The 12390-nt window shown below is 46.5% G+C and overlaps 1 protein-coding gene across 1 annotated transcript; it reads left to right on the forward strand.

Annotated features, from left to right (window-relative positions):
* Positions 1–3069: 3069 nt before the first annotated feature.
* On the forward strand, positions 3070–11325 carry LOC308280899 (serine dehydratase-like; the record flags this gene model as incomplete). Its single annotated transcript, XM_080755206.1, has 5 exons — positions 3070–3216; positions 4683–4719; positions 7563–7702; positions 8851–8939; positions 11092–11325. Coding segments are annotated over 5 exons (647 nt in total), but the record flags the coding sequence as incomplete, so codon positions are not given.
* Between the last annotated feature and the right edge of the window lie 1065 nt (positions 11326–12390).

A 12390-nucleotide genomic window follows, 5' to 3' on the forward strand; every position in this document is an offset into this window, starting at 1 on the left:
TTGATTTGGATATTGAGGTCAGGGTTGAATTTTTTTTTAAGTTTTTTGCAGCACTTACGTTTTTCATCGTACTTTTTGTCTCTGAGTTTAGCTGATTCAGCAATATCTGAGTTATACCATGGCTCTTGGCGGGCTTTAACCCTGGTGGTATTCAAGGGGGCCACGATGTCTAGAGCATCGGTCAATTTGGTTTTAAAACCACACCATGCTCCTTCGACATTTGTACACTGCAGTTCAGAGGAAAAGTCTGTATTCGCTAGAGTGTTATTTAAAGCCTCACTGGAGTAGTTTTTGAGGCTTCTAGCTACAACTGTTTTGTGGCCACTAGCCTTGGGTTTGTGTATTTTACGCGTACAGTAGATCATGTAATGATCACTAAGACCGCATACAATAGCCCCGCTAGCAGTGACTTTTGATTTGTCTGTGGTTACGATGAGATCTATGAGGGTTTGGGAGTGCTCCGTCACCCTAGTGGGCACAGTAACAAGCTGAGTGAGGCCATATTGATTACATAACCCATTAAAGGACTTGAACAGGGGTGCTTCTTTACGTAAAGCATCACAATTAAAGTCGCCCAGAGCGTAGTACTCAATACCGTCCACCTTAGCTAAGCTCTCATCAAACAGCTCAAAGAAATCATTCTGGTCAGGGGGTCTATAGACAGCACATATTAGTATATTTTTAGCATGTTCAAAAATTATCTCGACCCATACAGTTTCAAGAGAGCTGTGGTGTAGGTCTGGGCGAATGATAAAATTTAAATCATTGTGAATATACATGCAAACACCACCTCCTTTCCTGTTCCTATCATTCCTAATGACAGTGTAATTGGCTATTTCAATTCTAGCATCTGAGAATGAGTCATCGAGTTTAGTTTCTGAGAAGGTTAAAATTTGGACCTTACCATCAAAAAACATAGCTTTGATTTGTTCCAGTTTGGGTTCCAAACTGTTGACGTTGAGATGGATCATTTTCAGTCCTCTTTTTACAAATGTTTCTTTCATATTTGAGGTGATCAAATAGCCATTATCAGGGCTGGGGGTTTCTGCTGTGTGTGAGTCCACATCCGTCTGTAGTGGTAGTGGGGGTGGGGGTAGGGGGGGGAGGTCATGTCCCTTTGTTGTCTGTGAACCTAGACACCAGGATATCCAGCTTCTCTCCACGGCACGAGGGGGGGAGGTGTCGGCGCAGATTGTATCAAAGCCGAGACGTGTCAACAGCCACGACTGGTTATGATCCCTGGGGGGTGACGGGGCCAGCGGGGGGGCATCCTGCTCGATGGTAATCTCCGCGAACTGGGCACCAGCAGCCTCGATGTCTGGTGGTGCGGGGTTGGACATGCCGTCGTCCGAGTCGCTCCGTGGGTCGGGTGGTCCCTGGGTGTTTAGTGGGGAAGTCGGCGGGGGGTCGTCTGTGACTTGGACACCGTCGGGAACCGGGGGTTTGCCGCCAGGCGCCTCGGCGCTGCTGTTGTCAGGCGGCTCAACGACCGAAACCTCGCCGATGCGTGCAGGGTTCATGCAGGGATCCTCTCTCGCGTCGTCGTATGTAGCCACGGCAACCGCTGGGCGATCGTATTGCAGAGAGCCGGCTGGAGAGCCATTGTTTTTAGCATAGGACTCACCAGCTGACCTTGTAGCGGCCGGGAGGTCTTCTGTCTCAGCTACGGATTCACTCTTGGTCAGGGAAAACATCTGTTCTCTCGCCAGACGAGCGGTTGTTTGTCGAGTGATCGCTGGGCCTGGGTGAACGTGAATATCACCCGAGAGTAGTAGAAAAAAGTAAATAAAGGACCGTCTGTCCATTCTACCAACCGGGGGTCTGTTTTTTGGTGTTATCAGCGAGCCTAGGATAGCCAGTTTGTAGAGGTGTTTCAGTTCCGATCCATCGTGGAGGTAAAAATCACAGTGAGATTCCTCTCTGTTCTGCACATAATCCACTGTATCCATTTTCTCTGCATGCCATGGTGAGCTGAGGCACGAGTCGGTGTAATACACGAGAAATATCAGAAAAGTGAAAAATATCCTTCCCTTTGTTCCTGGAGTGTAGTCGGAACAATGGGTCGCGGAGCGGAAAAAAATGCGGCCGTCCTTCATGACTGCTGACTGACTGGGGGGCATAACGCTACCACGTGTTACTTTTGAGTACTTTTACTCAAATACAATTGGAATTCCTGATTGTTTACTTACGTAACAGAGTATTTCAACTTTATCAACTGTTGATATTTTTACAGTAAACATGCGAGTACTTTTTCCACCATTGCTGCTCTACAGTTGTTGACACCTTAACTTGCCGATCAACACAACACATAATTATCAGTCCTCACGAGGGTATTATTTAGGTGGTTATTATTGCAGAAGACATCCCCCCTCCCCTCTCTCTCTCTCTCTCTCTCTCTCTCTCTCTCTCTCTCTCTCTCTCTCTCTCTCTCTCTCTAATATAGGATTCTCTCAATGCTTTAGCGTTTGAAAACCATAAACACCAGACATCTGTTAGTGTATTTATTATTGCGATGTCCACCCACCAGGTGGCAGTGTAGCACAGGTTAGAGAGCTGGAGAGACAAGGTCTGTCTCTCCAGCTCTTTAGTAAAAAGGAAATACATTTTCAGGTCATTTTCACACCAATTAATTTCTTTCTAGAGATGGAGAGGATAGACAAGTGAAATTGATGAATGGGTTCTCCTCCTGACTGTCCGAAATTGACAACCCACCAAGTATTTTCTGTTGAGCTATTTCCCACCCTAAACCCAAATAGTTAAAGAGGTGGTGCGGTGCCATAGTTTTGTACTTTTTCAGTTTTTTCTGTGTCTATGAAGTTAACATTATTCTAATAGACAAGGTGGGGTTATAAGTGTGCAGGTTTGTCTTCCCCGTGTATTTGTGTTTACTTCCTGAAAGTAAACACAGTGTGAGCTGCAGTGATGTCAGAGCATTTAAAGGGTTTCTCTCTGCACACAGTGAGCTGCAGTGATGTCAGAGCATTTAAAGGGTTTCTCTCTGCACACAGTGAGCTGCAGTGATGTCAGATCATTTAAAGGGTTTCTCTCTGCACACAGTGAGCTGCAGTGATGTCAGATCATTTCCACATCAACACCCCCCTGCTAGAGAGCGTCTCCATGTCCAAACGGTTGGGAACCCCCGTCTACCTGAAGATGGAGAGCTGCCAGCCCTCTGGCTCCTTCAAGATACGTGGGATAGGACACCTCTGCCAACAGGTAGCCTCCAGTGGGTGACGGGGCACCCTGGGGTGCCGTGACGGCAGTCCAGGGGTGCCGCGAGATCATTTGATAATATTTGGAATTTATTTGGCCACTTGGACACACAAATATTTAGTATCATTTTAAACTTGAAGTACAAAGTTATTTCCTGTCAGTTCTAACCAAAATGGCTGTTATCTCAACGTTTTCCTCGCAACATAATCACTAAAATACTGTCACTGTTGGGCAGAAACCTTGTATCTCCAAGTTTCAAATGTGTACGTCTTTTGGTAAAGCAAAGCCCTGCTTCATCATTCAAGACTGTCGCACAAAACTAGTGAAAACAGCCGATATACAAGCTGCGAGGCGTTGTGTGCTTGTAGATCTGCTGTTTTCACTAGTTCAGTACATTTTATAGATGATAAATACAAAACAAACGGTTTTGGACATACAAGGTTTCCACCCGACAACGACGATATGCTATAAATATAAGGTGCTGGGAGTGAAAATTATAATGTAGGGGTGCCTCGGATTAAAAACATATTTATGGGGTGCCTCGGATTAAAAACATATTTATGGGGTGCCCTGAGACAAAAGAGTTTGGGAACCCTGCTCCAGTGTACAGTAACAGTGGTGGAAAAAAGTATTCAATTATGTATTTGCTCGAGTAAAAGTATCAATACAGTGTAGAAATACTCTGTTCTGTAAAAGTCCAGAATTAATAATTTACTTGAGTAAAAGTAGCCTACAAAGGTTTTGGTATAAAGTACCAAACGTAGAAAGAAAGTACTCATTATGCGGAATGTCTCGTTTCACAAGTTTTCAAATGTATAAATTGTAGACAAGTCTTTTGAAATGAGCAGATCTACAAGCTGACAATGCGTCACGATAGCAGATCTACAAGCTCACAATGCGTCGCGATGCAACGCAGTGTGAGCTTGTACAGATCGCTTGTAGATCGTCTATTTTCAAATGGCTTAATGTATGTTTAATAAAGATCTAAATATAGAAAGTGACCAGTAACTAAAGTTTTCAAATAATTGTAGTGGTATTTTGGATGTCATGTCAATGTGTGTTTTCAGATATTGAACCACTTGAACCGTCAATAGGCTACTTAATAAACATGACCTTTCACTCTGTACTTAGTCCGCTCTTTTCCCCCTCTACACCAAACCGCTTTGCCGAAAATAGCCGATCTACAAGCTCACAACGCCTCGCAGCGCGAGGCATTGTGAGCTTGCAGATCTGCTATTTTTGGCTAAAGTTCCCAGAATATGGACGCTAGGATTCAAGTGGTTAATATAAAAAAGGAGAAAAAAAGTTTCTATCACACAAAGATTTGGAGGACCCCCTGTAGTAACTCTGAGGACCCCCTAGGGGTCCCGGAGCCCCTGTTGAAGACCCCTGTCATAGAACATATGAACACACTCATTCCTTTCCTCTCTTTTTTCTCCTCCTCTGTTTTTGTCTCCTTTTCTCTGCAGCTGGCCAGGCAGTCTAAAGGAGTGGTCTGCTCTTCAGGTGAGAGGATGAGGCCGGATTTACACTGCAGTCAAATCCAGCCCAAATCCCATTTGGTTCCCAAATCTGATCTTTTGGCCCGACTTTTCACACTGCATTTGCAAGTGACACAGATCTGATCTGTGCGTTCTGACTGATTTTAACAGTGTCAGCCCAAAGCTTGCCCTGCGGCAACATATCTGTTTTGGTTACCGTGGTAACGACGTAGGCGTCATGACGTTAACGTCACTACGTCGACGCTAGTTGATTACGTTCAGGAAATACGACATAATAGTATGTAATGACGTCATTACAGTGGAGCTCCACACGCTCGGGTCGCGCAGCAAGTGACGTTTGGACAGTTTGATGTGACTTGCATGTGACTTGCGTATAACTCTATGGGGTGGATGTGGTTGCTGCTTTCAGACTGACACAGATGTCCTCAGATATGGATTGGATATGAAACCACCTCTGGATGTGGTTTTTCAAAATCGGATTTCATGTGACCTGCATGTGACCTGTCTGGATTTAGACTATTTAAAAAAAATCGGATTCCACTTTTGATGTGACTCAGATCTAGCCTGATGAATCAGTCCGCACATCACCACCCCCTGTTGGTGAAACGAAGTGTGTGATAGAGTCTGACGCTTGCAGTCAGGCTAACTCGGATCTGATTCAGGCTAGATTTACGTGGCCGGCCTTAAAGCTCTCAGTGTGACTGGTTTGGGTCCTGTGGATTCCATGGAGCAGGATTTCACCAACTTGGTGTGAAAATGTAACTAGAACTGCACTCTGTCTGTCCTGGTGACAACTTGTGACCTGTGCACTGGTGGCCATGTATGGCCCATGCCAGGGGTCTTCAACGTTTTCAGGCCAAGGACCCCTCTGTTGAGAGAGAGAGATGAAGCAGGGAGCCCTCTGTTGAGAGAGAGAGATGAAGCAGGGAGCCCTCTGTTGAGAGAGAGATGAAGCAGGGACCCCTTAGTTGAGAGAGAGATGAAGCAGGGACCCCTCTGTTGAGAGAGAGATGAAGCAGGGACCCCTTAGTTGAGAGAGAGATGAAGCAGGGACCCCTCTGTTGAGAGAGAGATGAAGCAGGGACCCCTCTGTTGAGAGAGAGATGAAGCAGGGACCCCTCTGTTGAGAGAGAGATGAAGCAGGGACCCCTCTGTTGAGAGAGAGAGGAAGCAGGGACCCCTCTGTTGAGAGAGAGAGATGAAGCAGGGACCCCTCTGTTGAGAGTGAGATGAAGCAGGGACCCCTTAGTTGAGAGAGAGATGAAGCAGGGACCCCTTAGTTGAAAGAGAGATGAAGCAGGGACCCCTTAGTTGAGAGAGATGAAGCAGGGACCCCTTAGTTGAGAGAGAGATGAAGCAGGGACCCCTTAGTTGAGAGAGAGATGAAGCAGGGACCCCTTAGCTGAGAGAGAGATGAAGCAGGGACCCCTTAGTTGAGAGAGAGATGAAGCAGGGACCCCTTAGCTGAGAGAGAGAGATGAAGCAGGGACCCCTTAGCTGAGAGAGAGATGAAGCAGGGACCCCTTAGTTGAGAGAGAGATGAAGCAGGGACCCCTTAGTTGAGAGAGAGATGAAGCAGGGACCCCTCTGCTGAGAGAGAGATGAAGCAGGGACCCCTCTGCTGAGAGAGAGATGAAGCAGGGACCCTCACAAGGCCACAACCTGTTCATAGATTCCATATTGTTTCATCGTTTGAGAGCACAATCATGTGTTGTGTATTTTGGATTCATGTCAATTTATATTTTAAACACTTGAACCGTCAATACTTAATAAACCTGACCTTTCACTCTGTACTTAGCCTGCTCTTTTTCCCCTCTACACCAAAAGCTCTTTGCAAATAGCAATCTACAAGCAAATAGCAGATCTACAAGCAGATCAAATAGCAGATCGGTTAACTCATGTCAGATCGGTTCTCTGTATAAGAACACTAGGGTTCAAGTGGTTAATATAAAAAAGGAGAAAAAAGGTTTCTATCACTCAAAGATTTGGAGGACCCCCTGTAGTAACTCTGAGGACCCCCTAGGGGTCCCGGACCCCCTGTTGAAGACCCCTGGCCTATACTTTTTGTTTTCTCACTCAACAGTAAACAGACCAACATACAGTATACGTGTGTACAGGGTATCATTCTGCACATTTCTAAAGTGACAATTTAAGGACTTTAAAGACCTTTTTAGTACCTCTGGTCAAATTGTCAAATATTAGAGGCAGAAATTGTGAAAATAGCAGATCTACAAGCTCAAAACGTGAGGCGTTGTGAGCATGTAAATCGGCTATTTTCACAATGGAATGGATCAAGTCAAACTAAATGTAACGCCAACTCCGACAATTGTTTAAGTTTGGGAACCAGTAGTAGTAGAGAGTATAAGAGATGCCCTGCGTGCTGTGCTGTCTGTACAGGGGGCAACGCGGGCATGGGAACCAGTAGTAGTAGAGAGTATAAGAGATGCCCTGCATGCCGTGCTGTCTCTACAGGGGGCAACGCGGGCATGGGAACCAGTAGTAGTAGAGAGTATAAGAGATGCCCTGCGTGCTGTGCTGTCTCTACAGGGGGCAACGCGGGCATGGGAACCAGTAGTAGTAGAGAGTATAAGAGATGCCCTGCGTGCTGTGCTGTCTGTACAGGGGGCAACGCGGGCATGGGAACCAGTAGTAGTAGAGAGTATAAGAGATGCCCTGCGTGCTGTGCTGTCTGTACAGGGGGCAACGCGGGCATGGGAACCAGTAGTAGTAGAGAGTATAAGAGATGCCCTGCGTGCTGTGCTGTCTCTACAGGGGGCAACGCGGGCATGGGAACCAGTAGTAGTAGAGAGTATAAGAGATGCCCTGCGTGCTGTGCTGTCTGTACAGGGGGCAACGCGGGCATGGCAGCAGCCTACGTGGCCAGGAAGATGGCACTGCCAGCCACCATCGTGGTGCCCGCCTCGTCTCCTCAGCTGGTGGTGGACAGACTGCGGGACCAGGGAGCCACTGTCAACATAGTGGGCAAGGTGACATTATATATAGGCTACTATCACTGTCAACATAGTGGGCAAGGTGGGCATTATATATAGGCTACTATCACTGTCAACATAGTGGGCAAGGTTGGCATTATATATAGGCTGCTATCACTGTCAACATAGTGGGCAAGGTTGGCATTATATATAGGCTACTATCACTGTCAACATAGTGGGCAAGGTGGGCATTATATATAGGCTACTATCACTGTCAACATAGTGGGCAAGGTTGGCATTATATTTAGGCTACTATCACTGTCAACATAGTGGGCAAGGTGGGCATTATATATAGACTACTATCACTGTCAACATAGTGGGCAAGGTGACATTATATATAGGCTACTATCACTGTCAACATAGTGGGCAAGGTTGGCATTATATATAGGCTACTATCACTGTCAACATAGTGGGCAAGGTGGGCATTATATATAGACTACTATCACTGTCAACATAGTGGGCAAGGTGGGCATTATATATAGGCTACTATCACTGTCAACATAGTGGGCAAGGTGGCATTATATATAGGCTACTATCACTGTCAACATAGTGGGCAAGGTGGGCATTATAGGCTACTATCACAACATAGTGGGCAAGGTTGGCATTATATTTAGGCTACTATCACTGTCAACATAGTGGGCAAGGTGGGCATTATATATAGGCTACTATCACAACATAGTGGGCAAGGTTGGCATTATATTTAGGCTACTATCACTTCAGTATTATCCCATAGGATATCCATAATGTGCATATTACACTATATTGTCACTGTCGGGCAGAAACCTTTGATATATATATTTTGTTGTTGTCGGGTGGAAAGTCTGGAAACCTTGTGTGTCTAAAACTGTTCGTTTTGTATTTATCGTTTTGAAAATAGTGAAAATAACCGATCTACAAGCACACAACGCCTCGCATTGCGAGGCGTTGGGTGCTTGTAGATCTGCCATTTTCACTAGTTTTGTGTGACAGTCTTCTGTGATGAAGCAGGGCTTAAAAAACATACAAATTTGAAACTTGGAGATACGACAGTGACGATAATATATACTGTATATATATATATATATATATATATATATATAATATATGATGACTTGTGTTTACATTACATTACTATGGTTTCTGGTACATGGTTTGTCCACTACTAGGTTTGGGACGATGCCAACGCGGAAGCTCTCAGATTGACAGAGACCGAGGGTCTCACCTACGTCCCCCCGTTTGACCACCCCCTGCTATGGTACGCACGCACGCACGCACGCACGCACGCACGCACGCACACACGCACGCACCCTCGCACGCACACACACACACACGCACGCACGCACGCACCCTCGCACGCACACACACACACACACACGCACGCACGCACACAAGCATGCACGCACACACACACCCACGCACCCACGCACCCTCGCACGCACGCACACACACACCCACGCACCCACGCACCCTCGCACACACGCACGCACGCACACACACACCCACGCACCCACGCACGCACGCACACACCCACGCACCCACGCACGCACGCACGCACGCACGCACACCCACGCACGCACGCACACCCACGCACGCACGCACGCACGCACGCACGCACGCACGTCGCACGCACGCACATACTTGATTGTAAATGTAGGTCACAGTTAACTATGAAAACCGTCACATATTGTTAGCAACGCCCGTCAGAGCGCGGGTAACACCTCAATGTCTATAGCGGAACTATGACATCACATTGTTGTGACATCACATTGTGACATCACATTCCGTCATTGCCCCTTGTATGCCCATATATGGAGATCCCTGATGTCATCGATATTAAGCCCATAGCTTGGAATGCCCATATATGGACATATTGTGTGAGTCTCATGTGGTCTATTTACATAAGACGTCTATGATGTCAGACGTCAGTCATATCCATATTTGGGGAAATATTTTGTCCACATTTTGTCCAACTTAAACAACCAACCACAACTCCAATCACACTTGCAAATGAATTCCGTCCTGTGCGACCTCGCCCTTTAGGGCGAGGTTGCTTTTCGCTCTCAGGCGTCTTACTGGTTATTATTATTATTATTTTAATAATCCAGACGATTAACCCATTTAGAACGGGTACACATATTGTGTATCATTATTTTATGCTTTAACTATTGAAAAATAGCAGATCTACAAGCTCGCAGCGCGGAGTGCCGCGCTGCGAGCTTGTATATCTGCCATTTTAGAAAAATCGTGAAAATTTGAATTTTTACCCGATTCTATAAGTGTCTTTTGAATCCTTCTAAGGTTTTTAGAAAAACCTATGTTTCTATGTCAGCAATCTGGCCAGCCATCGTCAAAGAAAAGGTCCTTTTCACTTAAATGGAGCTCAGTTAGTCTGTTCTTGAGAGACTACAGTGGTTCTCAAACCTTTTCATGTGAAGGACCCCCAAACTCATATGTATTTGGCCACGGACCCCCATCTCAAAATATTTAGTTCCAGGGACCACCCAGAAGCAAAATTTGACTTACAAATGTTCGCTTAAAAAATACATATATTCAAAGATTTGCAAATATTTTCACGACTTTTTTCAAAAATAGCAGATCTACAAGCTCGCAGCACACGGCACTCGGTGCCGCGCTGTGAGCTTGTAGATCTGCTATTTTTCAATAGTTAAAGCGTTAAATAATGTTTGGCCTAAATGGGTTAACGGTTGCTACTGTACTGCTACCCGCCAGGCAGAGCCATGCCAGCGTAGTCACAGAGCTAGCTAAATGGGTTAACGGTTGCTACTGTACTGCCACCCAACATGCAGAGCCATGCTAGCGTGGTCACAGAGCTAACGGTTGCTACTGTACTGCCACCCAACAGGCAGAGCCATGCTAGCGTGGTCACAGAGCTAACGGTTGCTACTGTACTGCTATACCCTCAGGAAGGGCCATGCCAGTGTGGTCACAGAGCTAACGGTGGTCACAGAGCTAGCTAAATGGGTTAACGGTTGCTACTGTACTGCTATACCCTCAGGAAGGGCCATGCCAGTGTGGTCACAGAGCTAACGGTTGCTACTGTACTGCTATACCCTCCAGGCAGGGCCATGCCAGTGTGGTCACAGAGCTATTTTTCAATGGTTAAAGCGTTAAAAAGGGTTAACGGTTGCTACTGTACTGCTATACCCTCCAGGCAGGGCCATGCCAGTGTGGTCACAGAGCTAGCTAAATGGGTTAACGGTTGCTACTGTACTGCTATACCCTCAGGCAGGGCCATGCCAGTGTGAGCTAACGGTGGTCACAGAGCTAGCTAAATGGGCTAACGGTTGCTACTGTACTGCTATACCCTCCAGGCAGGGCCATGCCAGCGTGGTCACAGAGCTAGCTAAATGGGTTAACGGTTGCTACTGTACTGCTATACCCTCCAGGCAGGGACATGCTAGCGTGGTCACAGAGCTAGAGGCCTCCCTGGGCCCCCACCAGAAGCCTGGGGCCCTGGTGATCTCTGTGGGGGGAGGAGGGCTCCTGTGTGGGGTGGCCCAGGGCCTGAGGGAGGCCGGCTGGCTGGACGTGCCCATCGTCGCCATGGAGACGCTGGGGGCCCACTGTTTCAACGCGGCGGTGAAGGCGGGGAAGGTGGTCACCCTGGATGACATCACCAGGTAACCTCCCACCTTCCAGTGTTGGAATGTCAAAGTTACATGTAACCAAGTTACATGTAACCAAGTTACAAGATACAAGCAAAGTTATAGTTTTACATTTAGGTTTTGTTAAGATTGACGATAAATGGGGGACTGCCCTTAAAGTGGGCGTGACACGGCCAAAACAGCTAATTATGGCTATCAAATTAGCCATTTTTTTTAATGATGTCATGTACCCCCATGTTAAATTACCCAATCAAATTAATTTATTGTAGTTACTGTACTGAAAGTAGTACTTTCTGTACAGTAACTGAATTAAATTAATTTGATTGGGTAATATGACGGGAGGGGGCGGAGTTGAGCGCTGAGTATTATCTAGTGAAACAACCCCAACAGAACTGTGCGAGGAGAAAATGCGACAATTCATAAATCGAATTTTAAAACAAGCAGTTCTAGGGGTAAAAATGTTATATAATCTGCTATAGAATCCCCCCTAACCGCGTACAGGGTACAGGTCTTCTAACAAAAAGGTGTCAGAGATTAGAACGAGGGTCCTCCGCAGCACAGACCACTTTTTAGCAGCCATCTCTGCTAAAGGGTGCTCCAGTGCTTCACCGGAGCTCCGGACCACTTTTTAGCAGCCATCTCTGCTAAAAAGTGCTCCAGTGCGAGGACTGAAGTCTGTGGTAGCCTGTGTGTGTGTGTGTGTGTGCGTGCGTGTGTGTGTTTGTGTGTGTGTACACACACACACACACAATAGCTCTTGAAAATAGCCGTGCGGTGCGGCGCTACCAGCTAACAACAACACATCACGTCGTGCGCGGCACCGCACAACGGACGAAGTATACATTCACTAATAACTGATACGGCCCCGCCTCCTTTTCAGACCGTTTGAAGAAAGACCACGTGACCTACTGTATCATAATGTTAAATTTCGGCCGGTGTCGCGCCCCCTTTAAGTCTGAAGGTTCATTAGTCTGAAGGTTCATTAGTCTGAAGGTTCTGAGTTACTAGGGCCCAAGATGGAGGGAGGGGCCCCAATTATTTTTACTTTAGCTATTGAAAAACAGCAGATCTACAAGACTA

The sequence above is a fragment of the Nannobrachium achirus genome, assembly GCF_963921795.1.
Source record: "Nannobrachium achirus genome assembly, contig: SCAFFOLD_624, whole genome shotgun sequence".
NCBI lineage: Eukaryota > Metazoa > Chordata > Actinopteri > Myctophiformes > Myctophidae > Nannobrachium > Nannobrachium achirus.